General features: G+C 48.5%; 1 protein-coding gene across 1 annotated transcript in view; it reads right to left on the reverse strand.

Moving 5' to 3' along the window:
- Positions 1-12,420: 12,420 nt before the first annotated feature.
- Positions 12,421-18,704, reverse strand: part of TMEM132C (transmembrane protein 132C) — a 370,532-nt gene continuing 364,248 nt past the window's right edge. Inside the window, exon 9 of the mRNA XM_060027867.1 lies at positions 12,421-15,328. Within this exon, the coding sequence (XP_059883850.1) occupies positions 14,165-15,328 (1,164 nt within the window). The 3' untranslated portion in view covers positions 12,421-14,164. The remainder of the gene's footprint in view (positions 15,329-18,704) is intronic.

Consider the following 18,704-nt stretch of genomic DNA (forward strand, 5'->3'; position numbering starts at 1 on the left):
GCCTCTCTGTGGCTGACTCTTTGGTTCTGACCTTTTATTTCAGAATTGAAATGGAGCTTAAGATCTTTCCCAAACAGTGGGCTCAATGATCCTAACAGCTGGGGCTGTTGCCAGGTGCACTGCCAGGGAGCTCGAGTGGCACACCTGGTTTTTACAGAGTGTTTCAGAGACATCAGATCAAACTCACGAATAGCTCACATTTATTTAACACTCATCAGGCACGCGGTGCTAAGCAGCTGGCTTGCATGCTGTTCTGCGTGAGGGGCAGTGCGGTGCCGTGGTTAGGGGCTTAGCACTGGCTCCAGGATGCCCAGTTCCGGTGCTGACTTTACCCCCTAAACAGACAGATGACTCTCGCGAAGCAGCTGGGCCTCTTGGTGATTCACTTTTCTCATATGCAAAAGGGTGGCACTAGTAATGCTCTTACCCCATAGGTTTGTTCTAGGGAATAAATGAGTTAATATGTTTAAAGCACTTGGAACAGACCCAATACATACGCAGTTTTCAATGTTCTTTGTTCTATTAGCATCGAATCTTCATAACAACCCTACGAGGCCACGTATGAGTTTCCTCTCGCTGCTGTAACAAGTGACACACTTTGTGGCTTAAAACAACGCAAATGTTTTGGTTCTGTTTTTTATATTTCGGGAGCTCAGAAGTCCTCAAGTCAAGGTGTAGGCAGGGCTGTGTTCCTTCTGGAAACTGCAGGGGAGAATCGTTTTCTTGCTTCTTTTGCCTTCTAGAGGAAGCCTTGCATTCCTTAGCTCATGACCTTTTGTTTGCATTGCTCTGACCTCTGCTTCCCTGTCACATCCTTTTCTCTGTATCCCTCCCGTCTCCCTCTTTCCCTTAGAAGGACCCTTGCAATGACATTGAACCCACTTGGATAATCCTGGGTAGTACTTTCTAAAACCGTGCAAACTCAGACTGGGACTTGAACCCATGGTCTTTTAATTGAGATCACACACCTGGTCTCAGGATTTAATGAGGCTCAGGTTCTTTAAGTCTTATGGCAGAAAGAATTCAGTGAGAGACAAAGTGATAGGTAAGAAGTGGATTTATTTAGAGAGGTACACATTCCATAGACAGAACGCAGTCCGTCTCAAAAGGCAAGAATGGCCTTGGGAGAAACACAGAGTGTGGGCCATCTCAGAAGGCGAGAGGTTGCACAATACGGAGTGGTTAGTTTTTATGGGCTGGGTAGTTTCATAGGCCAATGAGTGGAGGATTATTCCAAGTATTTCGGGGAACGGGTGGGGATTCCCAAGAATGTAGCCACCGCCCACTTTCTGGCCTTTTATGGTCGGCCTCAGAGCTGTCATGGCGCTGGTGGGTGTGTCATATAGATGCTGATGCATTACGATGAGCGTATAATGAGGCTCCAGGTCCACCGGAAGTCGAATCTTCTCCCATCTTGGACCTAGCTGGTTCTAACCAGTCTATGTTATGTCCTATGGCTGTATCATTCTTTTAAAGGTTGTGCCCCGCCCCCTTGCCTCCTGTTTCAATTCCATCTCCAGATCCTTAATCACATTTGCAAAGTCCCTTTTGTCAAATAAGTTAAAGTTTTCACAGCTTCTAAGAATTTGGATGTCAGCATCTTTGGGGAGCCATTATTCAGACTCCCAGAAGTTGTTATTATTATTATTGTTATCATCATCATCATCACCATCGTCATTATACCTGAGACATCAGTATGTCTTCCTTAAAAATAACAAGGAAGGTTAATTTGGGCCATACCCAACTGAAATGACAAATCAAACGTAATGGTGGCATTTATAAGTTTGTGCAAAACCATGATTTCTTTCAGGATTGAGTTGTACATTCTAACCCGTGCAAGTGGCAGAATCAGATTTGCACCAGGTCTGTCTGATTCCTGACTCTTTGCCTTGACCACCATGTGCGAGAAGAAGGGACGTATTGTATCAGACTCCCACAAATGTTCGACAAAAACATTCATCGGGGGCCAACGGCTTACCTAGACTGGCTCTCATTTCGCCTTTTGCCCATTCATTCAGGTCTCCTGAGGCATCCTATATGTTAAGCGTTGAGCTAAGGGTAAACATGCCAACGTGCATTGACTATCTAGAATCCACCTTGTGCTTCCACCTGCCTGCTGTAACTCTGTGTACTTTGCTCTGTATACTGCGGCGTTCCTGAATATTGTGTGTAGGGCAAAATCGCAACATGGCATGTATGTTTCCTCTTTGAAGACTCTTCTGGTGGGTCCTTCTGTAGAGCAGAGCTTTGAGGAAGGAGACTGATTAATGCCATGTTAAAAAATTAAATGAAGCAAATACAGATTTCAATATTTCAACTCAAGTCTGTGAGACACGCATCTTAGCTTTTCTACCGTCATTTAATTTCTGTTCAGGCAGACATACCTAAACACCTACCTCAAAGACTTCCCTTACCCCCCAGGGTGGTTTGTTGCAAAGGATTCTGATGCATGCACGAGTGGCGTGGAAGTGGGGAGTAGTCTTCATAGCCCCACTAGGTTTTCCTCAGACCTGGTAAGGAGTAGGGGCCCTAGAATGATCCTGGGGAATTCTAGAGCAGTTTGGGAGTAGGTTGAACGTGAGCTGGACCTAGAGGAAGGTTGTGTTGGAATGACCCCTGCATGGACAGGGGGCCCTACTAGATATGGTCCCCATGCCCCACTCCCAGGATAATTTCATGGCACTGCTTCAGCCTATTGGAACTTAGATGCATCCTTGGGGAGCAAGGAGGAGAATCCGAATTGCTTGAAATTAAACTCTTGTCCCTAAAGGTAAAAGACTTCATGAGAAAAATTAATTTCAGTTACAGAAAATAAACGAGAAAATGATATTACTTTACAGACCTGAGTTTGTGGCCTAAAAGCCATCCCACCAGAAATAAATTTTTGTATCTTGAGGTTGTTTAAATTGGAAGCCCATTTGCTTTTACTATATAAAGTCGTTTATTTATTATTTAAATCAGTTATTAAGAAGCAGAAGATTCTAGAACTTTCCATGTCCACCCGAGGCCACGAGTGTCCTTGATACAAACAGGGAAGAGTGATTTAGGGTAGAAATGAGGAACATCATCTCATTTGCTACTTCTGAACTTTGACTCTGGGTGATTACAACTTTTTTTTTTTAACTTGTTTTCTTTTTTTTGGCTGCGTTCGGTCTTCGTTGCTGCACGTGGGCTTTCTCTAGTTGCGGTGAGCAGGGGCTACTCTTTGTTGCGGTGTGCAGGCTTATCATTGCGGTGGCTTCTCTGGTTGCAGAGCACAGGCCCTAGAGTGTGTGGGCTTCAATAGTAGTGGCGCACGGGCTTCAGTAGTTGTGGCTCACGGGCTCTAGGGCACAGCCTCAGTAGCTGTGGTGCACGGGCTTAGTTGCTCCACGGCATGTGGGATCTTCCCGGACCAGGGCTCGAACCCGTGTCCCCTGCGTTGGCAGGCGGATTCTTAACCACTGCGCCACCAGGGAAGCCCCCTTACAATTTTCTTTTTCATGTAATTGATCTTCCTTTATTGGAAAATGCCTCGTAGGTGTTGAAACACTGCTTTGCATCCGTCATCCTAGTCCTAAAATTTTTATGTAACTGCAGGGTCTGCAGCACTTTGTGTTTGTTTTCCTGGGTGTGAAACTGATTGTGGACTCCACTGGGATAAGGCGCTTCATTTATACCGGGTAAAAAGATCCAAGGGGAGGTGGAGAGAGAAGAATACTACTTATTCAAACACCAGACAAGGGCTTCCCTGGTGGCAGAGTGGTTGAGAGTCCGCCTCCGATGCAGGGGACACGGGTTCGTGCCCCGGTCCGGGAAGATCCCACGTGCCGCGGAGCGGCTGGGCCCGTGAGCCATGGCCGCTGAGCCTGCGCGCCCGGAGCCTGTGCTCCGCAACGGGAGAGGCCGCAACAGTGAGAGGCCCGCGTAGCAAAAAAAAAAAAAAAAAAAAAAAAAAACCAGAAAAACAGGCAAAACACACAGCAGAAACACCGACACGCTGAAGAGGGCTGACGGCTGCTTTACGCTGGCTTCACAGCCCTGATACTGCGATCCTGATCCCACACAGAACCAGCATTCTGCTACGACTGGGCTTCAAACCTCCACGGAATTTCTACAGATGTCATTTGTTGGAGGTTTTTTTTTTAATTTTTCAATCATCATCTTAGTAAATGGATAGACTATCTGCCAATTGCACAAGTACAAATCCCAGAATCGTTCCTTTTCCTCAACCCTAGATGTGACCTATTAGCAAATCCTGCTGGTCTTACATCTCAGCTTGAGTTCCTCCGGATGCAAAATCTGGGACAAGGATGTGGGAGCGAGTGATTAATTTGGCAATAGCTCCTTCCAAGGAGGCACCGAAATGGACCTGGGGAAGTGAGAGGAGAAAAAGAAGGAAGGCAGCACAGGGTGGAATGAGCCCCATCCGGATGGGATGCTCTCCCCAAAGCTCTCCTCTCACAATGATGCTACCAATCTCTTCAGCACGATTCAGGGACGTTCACTCTCCTGTTCAGAAGCCTCCAGAGGCCTCCACGTTGCCCGCTCCCCTTCCTATGCCATTCTGGGCTGGCATCATCCTCCACCACTTCATCCTGCAACCTCTGCCTTGCAGCCATGCTGGCATTTTTCTAGTTCTCTAATACAGCCATCCGCTTATTCTTGCTTCAGGCTTTTGCACCTACCGTTCTCTTTGTCTGGAACCCTGTTACCCAGGGATAGCTGGGTTTATTCCTAAATTCTCCGCTTAAATGTTGTCTCACACCTACCCTGTGGAAAGTAGTGCCCTTCCACGCATGGCGTCCAATGACTCCTCACGGCTCTGTTTATTTCCTTCATAGCACCGTGTTTTCACAGTCTGATAGCGTCTCATTGATTTAGCTCACGTTTATCTATTTTCCCTCTAAGAATATACTTTCCAAGTATATTCCTCTCGTCTACTTGTCTACTGTTCCAACTACATAGACGAGTGTCTTATTCATAGAAAGTTCTCAGTATTTATTGAACGGACAGATGAATGAATTTCATCCTGTCTGTGTCCCGGTTTTCCTGACTATATCCAGTCATTTCATGTAATGACTCTCTCTTTCCACGGCTGAAGGCAGCTCTGAAAGTCACAGCATCCTGAGATCTCACCGTTCAACACGGCCTGGCTCTTCCAAACCCACCCTTCACTTAGAGGACAACATAAATGAGAGAAAATGTAAATCTGGACCCCGAAGTTAACCTCAAGTTTTTAAATCAATGAAATTTCACAGTCTGGTAATTTCTTTCCACCCAAATGCCCTCTTTGACAGAGGAAAAAAAGGGCTTTTTGGACAGAACATTTTGGTCGGTAGAATATAAATTGAAAAACAAAGCCATAATTTGCTTCATTCTTTGAAACATTACCTAATGTTCTGTCTCAAAGAGAATGGTAACAGGATGACCTGACTTTCCTCTTCTCCTAGTTCTACTCTGTAAAGTCTTGATCCAAATTTATTTATTCAGTTATTGAGCTATCGTTGATTTACAATATTGTGTTAGTTTCAGGTGTACAGCAAAGTGATTCAGATATATATATACACACACATATATTCTTTTTCAGATTATTTTCCACTATAGGTTATTACAAGATACTGAATGTAGTTCCCTGTGCTACACGGTAAATTCTTGTTGGTTATCTATTTTTAAAAAGTATTTATTAATTTATTTATTTGGTTGTGTCGGGTCTCAGTTGAGGCAGGCAGGTTCCTTACTTGCGCCTTGCCAGTTGTGGCACCCGGCCTCCTTAGATGTGGCATGCAAACTCTTAGTTGTGGCATGCATGTGGGATCTAGTTCCCTGGCCAAGGGATCAAACCTGGGCTCCCTGCATAGGAGCACAGAGTCTTATCTACTGCATCACCAGGGAAGTCCCGGTTATCTACTTTATATATAGTAGTGTGTATCTGTTAAACCCATACTCCTAATTTATCCCTCCCCCGCTTTCCCCTTTGATAACCATATGTTTGTCTTCTATGTTTGTAAGTCTGTTTGTTTTGTAAGTAAGTTCATTTGCAGATCCAAACGTTTAAGTGAGCATCTCCACCTCAGAGAACTCCTACAGCAGGAGGTGACTGTCACAGCCCTTGGGGTTTCTGTTTATTTGTTTGGTGTTTAGAAGAACTTACTTAGGAAAACCACCCAATTTTAGCTTCTTCCAGGTGGAAATTTTGAGATGCAGAGAGCAATCCAAAACATTATTATTTGGCCAAAGGTTTGAATAAAGAACTTGGAAAACATGTGCATTTTAAAAGCCAATATATTATCTGGGCCTCTGGCCTCTGTCCCCAGTAGAGCTGTGTCCTCCACAGTTGTGAGGGAAGAGAGAGTGAATTTTTTTTTTTTTTTTTGCGGTACGCGGGCCTCTCACTGTTGTGGCCTCTCCCGTTGCGGAGCACAGGCTCCGGACGCGCAGGCTCAGCGGCCATGGCTCACGGGCCCAGCCGCTCCGCGGCGTGTGGGATCTTCCCGGACCGGGGCACGAACCCGTGTCCCCTGCATCGGCAGGCAGACTCTCAACCACTGCGCCACCAGGGAAGCCCGAGAGAGTGAATTTTTATATGCATGAACCCGTTTCCGTGCTGCTGGGAAAGCAATCTCTCCAGCCACATGTTTTTCAGTGGCTGGTCCTTGCCGTGCGCTCACCTCCCTGTGCAGGGCCTTTGCCCCTGTGCTTCCCTCTGTCCGGTGTTTTATCTAGATCACATCCTAACGCCTCTAGGGAATCCCGTGCTTCAGGCCACATGTCCTCAGAGTGGCCTGCTCTGACCTCCCTGGCCACCTTGAGTGTTGCATCAGAGCTGTCCCTGCCCCAGCTACCACTCTTCTGCCATAGTTGAAACCTGTGCAAAGGTCTGTGTGAAGATTTGATTAATACTTACAGTGGAGAGTGCCTGGATCCCCATCTCTGGGCACCATCCCGCGTGTGCCCGATTTCACCTGCTTTCCTTTCCAGGATCCAGCACCTGAGGCTTTTTCTTACCAAATCCCACTTTGCTGCCTTGCATAGACGCCAGGGAGTGCCTGGGAATTTACATCCTCCCGGGGTGGCCCTGAACCAGAAGGAGTCCTAGGAGGTCACCCACATAACAGCTTAGCCTTTAACACCTCCCTGGCTCGCTTTCTTAGCTTCCCGTCCAGCTGAGAAGCTGGAAATTTCCTGAAGAGGAAATTGTTTACTGGACTCACTTCCCTGCAAATCTCTTATTTCCGGAATTTCAGACCCTCAGTTCCCTGTTGCCTCCGGTGTCCTGGACAGAGTATTTGTCCATCCAGCCCGGTAAGCCTATTGCAAGCTCTGGGCTGTCGTGTTTGGTTCAGCCTCTGAGCAATACAGTGTGCGTGGACAACACCCCAAGGAGAGAGCTTGGTGGCCGATATGGGGCTCATCTCTGTGCCCGTCCCCGCTCCCTGGGATCTTTGCCCTCCGGTCTCCATCACCGTGGTACCGACCAGGGTTCTTGGCCTCCTTAATCAATAGAAATTGATCAGAGGCCAGACAAGAAATTCAGGCAAGGCCTTACTGGGGCCCCTGCTGCAGCGGGGGGAGCGGGAACCAGTAACAGCTTCCCTTGCTCGCTCACTCCCCGAGGGTGGGGGGCAGCTGGCTCATTATATGGGGTGAGGGGAGGGGTGTGTCCAGGGGTCGGGCTGGAGGCGTGGCTCAGGTGGTCTGCCCCCCGCTTTGGTGGTGTTGAGTGCAGGGGGCATGCGCGGCCCTGCGTTGGCTCCCAACCCCCCGCTTTTGCTCCTGGCTCTTCAGAAGTGGCAGTTGGATTTTTTTTTTTTTGGTCTTTTTGTATCTTGTTGTCCGTAATTTGCCCCAACTGCTCATGCACGGTTATCTTTAGTCCCTTATAGTTTCTTTGTATTCTGTTACTGGAGGAGACGTGTGTCCAGGCGCAAACCCTGCAGCAAAAGGCCCCGGCTCCCAGGTCCCAGCCTGTCTCAACTGCAGGTGCTCTCCAGTGCCTTGAAACAGCTGTTCTGTGGCCTTTAGGCCGCTTGTGTCATTATTAGCCATGGAACAGTTCGTCTGTATGAGCGACTCCTTCATCACCGTCATAGAAGGCAGGCTACTCACTGAAGCAGGCTGGCCATCACCTTGATTCCTTTCACCTCATCTTCCAGGGCTCCGTTTGCCGTTAAGGGCAAGATGTAAACTGTAGCCTCCACTTGGAAAGTGCAGCCCAGGCTGCCCGCTTGGCAAGCAGATGGTATTCTTGTTCAAAGGAGAGCCGTAAGCTTCTCCTCCAGGTGCAGGTATATTGACAAGCAAAGATTGGGCTGGATTTTAGTGCCCAGTTTCCCCCTGCCCCGAGGGGTCCCCTCATGCAGCCCACCGTCTGTCCCATGCACATGGGAGCCCTATCACCTCCGATTGAAGGCTGCGTAACTTTCCCTGTTAATTATACTTAAAAAGCAATTTTTGCACTTTGATCTCAACCACGGAAGAAAAAAAGACATCGGAGGGCAAAAACCTAGAAGGACGTCACCAAAGCTCCAACGGGGGTGAATTCGGTCATTTTTATAAACTGTTTACAATGCTCTTGGGCTACTTTTAAAAGTGGAAAAGTAATTTAAAAGTCACGTTTATAACAGTATACTTTCAAAATATGAATAGGACCGTGCAAAATTATGTCCACCATTTGAAAAAAAACTGAAGCGTGTGTAAGATGAGTTATTAATTTTTAGTTCTGGGAGGAGGAACCAGAGGCATTTTTTTCTTTATTTCTTCTACTTTTCTAGATTTTGTGTCATGAGCCTGAATTGCTTTTTTTTGGTCAGTTTGATTACATTTTTAACACAAGAAAATATATGTGAAGCTTGTATTAGTGTAATAATCAAGACCACAGTTTTTGGAGATACGGTCACGGCTTTGAGTGTGGCTCAGCTAGTTCCTAGTCTTGACCTTGAGAAGGATGCTCTGAGCCAGTTTCCTCACCTCTGATATGGGGGGAAACACACATGCCTCAGACGGTTGTTGTGAGTGAATAACAACACACACTAAGGATGTTTAATACTCAGTCTGACCCAGACTTGTTAAATGGAGTCTCATTATTACTATTCTCGTAGTTATTGTTAATATTATTCAAATAATGTTAATACACTATTGTTGATCACAATAAAGATTAATGCTAATAAATATTACAGTTGACCCTTCAACAACATGTGTTTGAACTGCAAGGGTCCACTTATACGTGGATTTTTTCCAAGGTAAATACTACAGTCTTGCAAGATCCAGGGTTGGTTGAATCCACTGATTGGGAATCACGGATAAGAAGGGTGGACTGGAAGGTCTACTTGGACTTTCCAGTGCAGGGAGGGTCGGGGCCCTAACCCCCGCGTTGTGCAGGGTCAACTGTAATATTAGTCAAGATCTACTCACTTACGAGAAAGGACAGTTTGTTTCTTCAGAGCCTTGTGTTCTGAGAGGCCATCGGTCTGGCTGGAGTCTACAGGTGAGCGTGGACGAGCTGGTGGGAACATAGGGCAACGGGGGGTGAAGGCACTGCCCTCCCCCCCGATCCCCCTGCCGTCCTGTGCTTAACTAACTGCCCCCTTCTCTGCTTCCACCCTCTGACTGGCCGCACCTTGAGGACTTGTTAATTACTCCATTCTTTGTGTGTTCCCCAAACCAGGCACACAGCAGGTGCTCAATAAGTGCATGTGACATGAATCAGGGGACCAGCATCCAACAGCCAAGCTACCCTTGTTCTACTTGATCATTTTAGCAGGAAGGAAGAACTGCAGACTGTCTATCTGGAAAGATTGTTTTGTCCACCTGGCAGTCTGAGAGGCTCACATCACCGTAAAAAGGCAGCACCTTATTTAAAATGGTGCACACTCAGCTCCCTTGGGACCTTATGTGCAGCGTGGAGCTGACACCCATCCTAGGGAGTCAGAGGTCAGACACCTACAGACTCATTCCGTGGGGTCCCACGTTCACATCCCAAGGGTAGGTGGGCTTGGCGGGAAGGGCAGCGCTGGCGCAGGAAGGAGAGCAGACGTCCTTGAGGAACCTCCCGATTTTTTTCAGGGTCTGGCAACACTGGAGCTGTGTCCCTCCCTAGGCGAGGTCGTATTTGAGTCTTACATTTACAATAAAAGAGACATTTTGACACCATGAGGCCCTGATCGCCTGAAGTGACCAACGGAAAGTGTTTAATGATAGTTGGAGTCACTTACGTCTACCAGGTGGCCAAGCAGCCTGTTTCTCCTGAGAGGATTCCAGTTTTAAAAGCAGGACAGTCCCAGGGGAAATGGGACCCACTGGTCCCCCCAACACGGCCTCTTAGCTCTGCCGACACCATGGCATGTGCTCCCTGAGGGAGGCGGTTGTCAAACAGCCTCATTGTCTCAGGCTCTCAGAACCAGGGTAGCTCGGTTGACCCCAGTGGACCGCGGAGGTATCTGCCCAACGCCAGCTGGCCTTTTTTAGAGTTGAACTTGGGGCAGAAGTGAAGCAACCAGCATTAGATTCAACCACAGTCCTCTTTCTCTTGATCTGAAGCCCGATTCTTTTAAAGCAATACCTGAGCTGGCTAGGCAGGGAGCTTGCTTTAGGCGTGGACGTGGTTTCTACAGAAAAGAAGGTACTGCAGGCTGTTTTACAACCCACGTGCAGCCATGCTGTGGGAGAACAGAGCTCCCCTGGTGCCTCGATTAAGAAACAATCACAGGGGGCTTCCCTGGTGGCGCAGTGGTTGAGAGTCCGCCTGCCGATGCAGGGGACGCGGGTTCGTGCCCCGGTCCGGGAAGATCCCACATGCCGCTGAGCCTGCGCTCCGCAAGAGGCCACAACAGTGAGAGGCCCGCGCACCGCAAAACGAAAACAAAAACAAACAAACAAGAAACACTCACAGGGACTTCCCTGGCGGTCCAGTAGTTAGGACTCCGTGCTTTCACTGCTGAGGGTCCGGATTCAATCCCTGGTTGGGGAACTGGGATCCCACAAGGTCATGCGTCGCGGCCAGAACCAAAACCCAAAAAAACAGTAACAATATATGAACCCCATCGGCTTCTCACAGACTCTCCCATAATGATACAGATACTAGCCCCACACCACCCCCAGGCAAATCCATGCAGACAGAGAGTAGATCAGTGGTTGCCTGGGGCTGGGAATCTGGTGAGGGGGTGGGGAAATGGGGAGCAAATCTGATGAGTATGGAGTTTCTTCTTGGGATGATGAAAATTTTCTAAAATTGATGTGATGCACCACTGTCAACCATTGAATTGTACACTCTAAATGGGTCCATTTTATGTTACGTGAACTATGTCTCAATAAGGCTGTTATTAGTAGGCAGGTTTCTCAAAAAACTAAAAATAGAACTACCATACAACCCAGCAGTCCCACTACTGGGCATATACCCTGAGAAAACCATAATTCAAAAAGAGTCATGTACCACAATGTTCACTGCAGCTCTATTTACAATAGCCAGGACATGGAAGCAACCTAAGTGTCCATTCACAGATGAATGGATAAAGAAGATGTGGCACATGTATACAATGGAATATTAGCCATAAAAAGGAACAAAACTGAGTTATTTGTAGTGAGGTGGATGGACCCAGAGTCTGTCATACAGAGCGAAGTAAGTCAGAAAGAGAAAAACAAATACCGTATGCTAACATATATATATGGAATCTAAAAAAAAAAAGTTCTGAAGAACCCAGGGGCAGGACAGGAATAAAGACTCAAATGTAGAGAATGGACTTGAGGACACGGGGAGGGGGAAGGGTAAGCTGGGACGACGTGAGAGAGTGGCATGGACATATATTCACTACCAAATGTAAAACAGATAGCTAGTGGGAAGCAGCCACATAGCACAGGGAGAGCAGCTTGGGTGCTTCGTGACCACCTAGAGGGGTGGGATAGGGAGGGTGGGAGGGAGACGCAAGAGGGAGGAGATACGGGGATATATGTATATGTATAGCTGATTCACTTTGTTATACAGCATCAACTAACACAACAATGTAAAGCAATTATATTTCAATGAAGTTGTTAAAAAATTATATAATTTTTTAAATTAAAAAAATAAAACTTATTTAAAAACATCACTCTCTTGTCTTCAACCCCAAAATTCTCTTCCCTCAACCAGCCAAAGGAACCACAATCCCACTGGAACTTCAAACAACAACAAATGCAAAAATAATCAGAATAAAAGTACACCTTTACCCCAGAAGAGAGATCAACACAGTTTTCCATTCAATGTCCAGGCTCTCCTCCTCCTTCGATGTGAATTGGACGTTCACTGGGGGGAGGGGGGGAAACAGCATCTGCATCACCCTGGAACACGTCAGGACGCTCATTTTCTCCTGGTGACCCCGAGCATGCTCACATCTGAGAACTGCTGATGGAGATGACAGTGGATGGGTGACCGGAAGTTTCCCTTGTTAGGAATGACTGTGGATCAGCCCAGAAACCAAGAGGCAAACAAGCCGACAGTGTATAGTTTTCCTTCTAGACCAGCAGACGGTTTATTTCTTTAACAAGTTGTACATTTGGCGGGGAGAAGAAATAATAGGAGTTCAGTGAAATAAGAGACAGCCCACAAGATACTGACTTGTCAAGCCATGGAAAATGTTTTAATGACAATTGGCATCACAGGTATAAATAAATAGCTCCTTTTTCCCGTCTCTAATATGTGCTAGAAATATCTTTTTAAAAGGTCCAGCTAAGGTTATTGAGGCTTCGAGGACCCTTTCTTAGCTATCGATTTTAGTAATTAAAAAAATAAACACAGGAAGCATTCCTCCCGGTATCTGCGGGCGCCGCCCCACGGAGAGCATCACGTGACAGCCGGGCGGCTTCGTCCCCAGCAGCTGCGGACAGAACGGAGTATTGGGGTTTGTGCCCCTACCTCGTGGTCTCCTCTGCCTCTACACTTCACTTTGGATGAGTGCATTTTGCAATGGGCTGCTACACGACTGGGCTGGTACCAAAGAGCACAGCTGATTGCCAATCTAACGTAGATGTTCGTGTTTTCCGTTTATGCTGGTATATATACCCTGCCTAACGAAGTAAGAAAAACAACGGAAAAACCCTCAGTTTTTTTTATCCTTGTTCATTTGGCAATAGCAGCATGTCTCGGGATAGATCTACCCTGTGAGGCTCGTGCTCGTTACTCTTGGGTCTGGTTTCTCTCCTGTGGATCGGACCTCATCTTCCCCCGGGAGAAGCATCCGCACGACACCAGTGATGGAGTCCTGGAGGGGTCAGGGGAACCTGGCTGGGCTCTGTGCTATTGGCTGTGTCCCACGGGTCCAGCCTCTGCCAGTGTCCTACCCACTGGCTTTGGCCCTGTGGTGGGTGTAGTGGGGATGGGGGAAGGCATCTTCCCCCATCCCCCCAAAGGCTCTGAGAACTCCCCCTGATTGTAGAAAGCCCAGCAAATATCAACAAGGCTGGAGGGATACAGAAAAGCATCAAACGCAATACTTAAAGAGTGGATTAACTGACATCGTTTCTAAGCATTCATCTGATGTTTAGGAATATAATTTGTTTAATTTAGGAAAATATACCATTGGATTCTCAGGAATAGACATTAAATATAAATCAAGTGGAAGTCTAAGACACAAAAAGAAAAAAGGAGGGGAAAAAAGAGAATGTGGAAAAAGAAAAGATTATTAAGTAGAGATGTAAAACTCCTCAGGTCTATCCCAAGAGGCAACCAATATTCAGAAACGTCTCCTCCCCAAGCCCAGGGTGACAGTCCAAGGCTGTCCTCGGAATAGGAAAGGAATACTGAATTAAAACGGAAAATGTCTCTTAGCAGGCCCTAGTTTTAATATATTTTGCTCCTTTATTAGAAATATAAACAGATGATTACCTGTCTTTTTATTTGTCTTTTTGCTTTTTTTTTTTTTTAACAAATACTTTTTGGTAGCTTGTCTGGGTTATATTTTGACTCATAAAATAACCTTCCCAATTTGGCCCTGCGCAGGTCAAACGTCTCCAAGAAGCTCCCTTCCCCGAGTTTATTCCGCCTACTTGCGAACATCTGTCGTCATCAACCTCTGATTACAAAAAAATGTCCCTTTCCGGCTTCAGAATTTCCAACTGGTTTCGAAGGGGGACCCCAACGATTCCCTGTTCAGCCCCAGAGCTACTCTGGAACCGAAGGAGGGTGTCCAAGCGCTGGCCCTTCGGCCAGAGGGGCCTAGGCTTTGTCCTTGAACTTCTCCAGGTGTTCTCTGAGCTCTTTGGGGGCGCCCACGCCCATGTCCTGGCGCACCCACTGGATGTCCTCGTCGGTCCCGCCGAGGATGGAGTTCACGGTGGGACAGCTGTCGTCGGCGGGGATGGTGGTGAAGGTGGTGAACTTCACCTTTTTCCTCTTGGAGGTGGGTGAGTGCAGGGGCTCGAGCTTCTGGTCCTTGCCCTGTCTGTCCCCGGAGTCGGCAGGCCTGGGGACCTGGCTGTGCCCGTGCTTTTGGGAACCTCCGTTGAGCAGGAGGCGGTCGCTCTCGTCTATGACGGTCGTGTGCTCGTCCTGCCGGGGGGACCCGTCGCCCATGTCCTCCAGGAGCTCCGCCTCGTTGCCCAGCCACACCCAGTCGTGCGAGTGGGTCACGGAGGCCTGGCCTTCTAGGGGCACCTGCTTGTGCCTGTACTTGAGGGCAAAGGTGGCGCAGTTGATGAGGAAGACGAGAATGGCCAGGCAGAAGACCCCCAGCAGGGCGTACATGCCGATCTCCAGGTCGCTCAGGCCGCGGGGCGCCTGCACCAGGTCGCCGGCCCCCGGCCCGCCCCCCGCCCGCGGCAGGTCCACCTGTGCCGGGAAGTTGGCGAAGTCGATGGGGATGGTCTGCAGCTGGCCCTCGCCCGCCAGCCGGGCCCCGTCCAGCCGGCTGTTCTTGCCCACCTTGTTGTCCAGCAGCGACTTGGCCGTGGGGCTGCCCCTCCGCGGGGCCCCGTCGTCGCGCTCCGCGGAGGAGCTGCCGTACCAGGGCCCCTCCTGGCCCTTCTGGCGCCGGCCGCTGGCGTGGTTCTTCATCTCGGCCTCCTCGTAGGCCCCGCCGGGGCTGGAGTCGGCGTCATTCTGGCCGAACTTGACCCTGACAGTGCCGACGCCCACGGCCAGGACGCTCTTGCGTTTGGATTTCTGGCAAGCCTCCGCGATGGTCAGGTCCACTCGGACCAGGGGTCCCTGGCCTTCCCCTTCGGCCATGACAACGGGCCACCTGGGCGAGCGGGGCTGGGGGACTGACACGACGGCCTCGTCCAGGGACGTGGCGGTCAGGGTGAAGTCCTTGGTGTCGTAGATGTCCAGGGGCGTCACTGAGCCATCGCTGAACTGCAGCCAAGTGCTGAGCACGGCTTCCTGCAGGGAGAGGGGCAGTTAGAAAGCCACGGGGAGGCGAGGGGGGCGGACGCCTCTTCTCTGGGGATCGCGCCTGCCGCCATGCTAGAACAGAACCCAAAGACTTAGGGGCAGGACTTAAAATCCAGACCTGGTGGCTGATGAACCTGGGGAAAAAAATCCAGGTTTTATATCAAGATCCGAGAATCCCCTTAACGGAAACAAGAACCAATGTGGACAGGCAGTGACAGCTCCAGTGTAATCCTTACCCAGGGAAAAGACCCCACAGAAAGCCCTCCCTGAATTCAGGCTCCACTGAACTTATCACCAGCGACGTCACTTGAGCGCGTCTGCTGGGTCTTCACATTATCCTACGCCTCGCTCTGATGTCCCCCCTCCTATCAGAACCCTTGTGATGACATTGAGTTCAGTATGTTCCGTTCTCCGCATAATCCATGGTAATCTGTCCATCTCAAGATCCTTAATCACATCTGCAAAGTCCCCTTTGGCACATCAGGTGCCGTATTCACAGGGTCTAGGAATCACACGTGGCCATCTATGGTGCGCCATTATTCCAGCCGCCATGGGGACGATGGTAGCTAAGGTGTCCATAGTGCTTCCTGGGTACCAGCCACTGTTCTACGTGGTTTTCATTATCAACTCATTTAATCACCACAACAGTATACAAGGTACACACTATTATCTATACTTCTCATTCTGCAGGTGAGTAGACTGGATCACAGGGGGGACCCAAGGCTCACTCAGGTTTCCACCGCTAAGTGACAGAGCTGGGTGTGAGTCCAGCCAGTTCATCTCGAGTCTTAGTCTTGGCTGCTAGTCAATCTCCTGGCTGCCTTTGACTCTGAGGTCACTGACCAGGCCAGGGACCGAAGGAAACAACTGTGATGTGTCTGGAATTCTTCCCTGTCCTCTAAGAACAGGCATTGAGTGGTCCAATTTTCATTCATCTGAGCATGTCAAGAACATGAGTTAAAAGCCTCTTCTGTGTCAGGCCGTGTGCCACACACTGAGTAGTCTTGGACAGAAGACTGACAGAGAATAAACAAGACACGGCTGTTCATCGTGGCAGGCTGGGATGCTTCCTGGAGCTGGGCCGGGATGTTAGTTCTGCATATGTTTGATGTGTTAAGTTTTTAATTCTTTTTGGCTGTGCCGCATTACTTGTGAGATCTTAGTTCCCCAACCAGGGATTGAACCTAGGCCCTCAGCAGTGAAAACATAGAGTCCTAACCACTGGACTGCCAGGGAATTCCCTAAGTTTTACTTTTTTTTTTTTTTTTTTTGCGGTACGCGGGCCTCTCACTGTTGTGGCCTCTGCCGTTGCGGAGCACAGGCTCCGGACGCGCAGGCTCAGCGGCCATGGCTCACGGGCCCAGCCGCCCCGCGGCATGTGGGATCTTCCCGGACCGGGGCACGAACCCGTGTCCCCTGCATCAGCAGGTGGACTCTCAACCACTGCGCCACCAGGGAAGCCCCCTACGTTTTACTTTTTAATGTACAGTTCAGTGTACAGGGAGGAAGGAAGGTGACTAGAGATTAGGAGGGAGATGGGTTGGCCCTGGCTGTGAAATGGCCAGGATAGCTCCTGCTAGACAATCTGCTGGATGTTATGAAGGTGAAGCAGGGTGCAGAGGGGGGGAAGGAAATGGGCAGTGATCTCATGGCTGGGAAGAGCTAACGGAACCCCAGGGGTCTGTTGCGGGCAAAGGATCCTGTGTTTCCTCTAACCCTGGCCTCTGGACACCATGGCAAAGGGCAGAGGGTTTGAAGTGGGAGTTTTGAATTAAACACATGGATCCACTATCTCCCCGGGAACATTTTTCTTAAACCAATTCTTCTGGGCCTCAGTTTCCCCAGATGAAAGTGGGAATGTGAATACCTAAACCATAGGGTCTGGGATGCACATCTATGTGGCCTGACCAGTTTCCATTCCTCCTTTCCGACGGGGGCTAGAACACTAATTTTCCTTTCAGAACCATGCCTTTTCTCCATTCAGAGTTTGAGGAGTGTGGGTGGAGGCACCGGCCTCTCCAGTTCCAGAGGTGGGCATATGTCCAAGGTCTGGCCAATCAGAACATTGTACTACCCTTTTCACAGTGATTGGCTCAGAAAGAGGCACATGACCCAAACCAGCCAATGGGACATGACCTCTGGGCTTTTGTTGGAATTAGAGCAGAATTTATTTCCCCTGGAACTACTGAGTTGGGATGCAAGCTGGAATGCAGAGAGAGAGAGAGAGAGAGAATCTTAAGAGCATGTCCCAACAACAAAGAAGACTGGCTAAGTATAAACTAGTAGAAAACTAGGTAAAAATATACAAATAAGAGATGCAAATCCCCAGGAATCAGAAATGAAAAGAGAAGGCATACTAGAGTGGTACAAATAGGTAACTGTTACTGAGACAGCTTGAGGGCGTGCAGAGCTGCTCAGAAGACCTACCAGCCAGTGGCTGGGATGGTGATGCCCACCTAGGCATGTGTCAGATTGGGGTGAAACCTTTTACGTAAAGCCAGGACTCCTCTCCACATATGCAGGTGAGAAAGCCTACCCACTGGGCCAGAGGCACATCAGTGATGCTTGTCTGTGTGCTGAGCACTGGGTGCGAAAATGTCTCCCCTGGAAATCAGAACCTCACCCCTTCCCCAGGAGTGGCGAGTCTGAAGTTATAACACCTGGTGGTGAAGGAGCTGCAAGACATTTACTTGAAACTGGACCCATACGCACGCAAAACTGCACAGGAATTCCTCAGGAACCATATAAAACAAAGCAACTACAGCTCAAGAGGTGCTCATGATAAAAAAAATTACAATCCCCAGGAGGGAAGGCTCTACTATGAGAGAAAACCGTAAAAATTTCACATAGAAAGATGAGCAGATGAAGGATTCGAGATAATAAAACAAATGAAAAAGACTAAAATAAAACAAAGCAACAACAAAAATCAGCCCCCCAAAAAAATAGAGTAAAAAGGAGTAGAAACTACACTGAAAGAGTGGGAGTCACCGCAAAAAGAACAGGTAGCTGTGGAAAGAACCACACAGAACGTCTAGGCATGAAAAATACTCTGGTTGAAATTAATTACTCAGTGGATAGTTTGAACAGCAGATTAGACATGGTTGAGGAGAGAATTAGTGTAATGGGAGACTGAGCCAAGAAACTTACCCAGAATGTAACCCACAGGAACATAAAGAGATGAAACATAGGAAAGGAAGGTTGAAAGGAATGAGAAAGAGAATGAGAATGACCAATGGTTTTCTGTTAGGAGTTCCAGAAGCCAAGAATATGGGAGAACTTCCATAGTCAAAGAAATAAGGGCTGGCCATCTTCCAGAATTGAGGACAAGCGCCAATAATAAAAAGGAAGGTTTCTGACGACACCA

Source organism: Delphinus delphis, chromosome 13 (assembly GCF_949987515.2).
Source record: "Delphinus delphis chromosome 13, mDelDel1.2, whole genome shotgun sequence".
Lineage (NCBI taxonomy): Eukaryota > Metazoa > Chordata > Mammalia > Artiodactyla > Delphinidae > Delphinus > Delphinus delphis.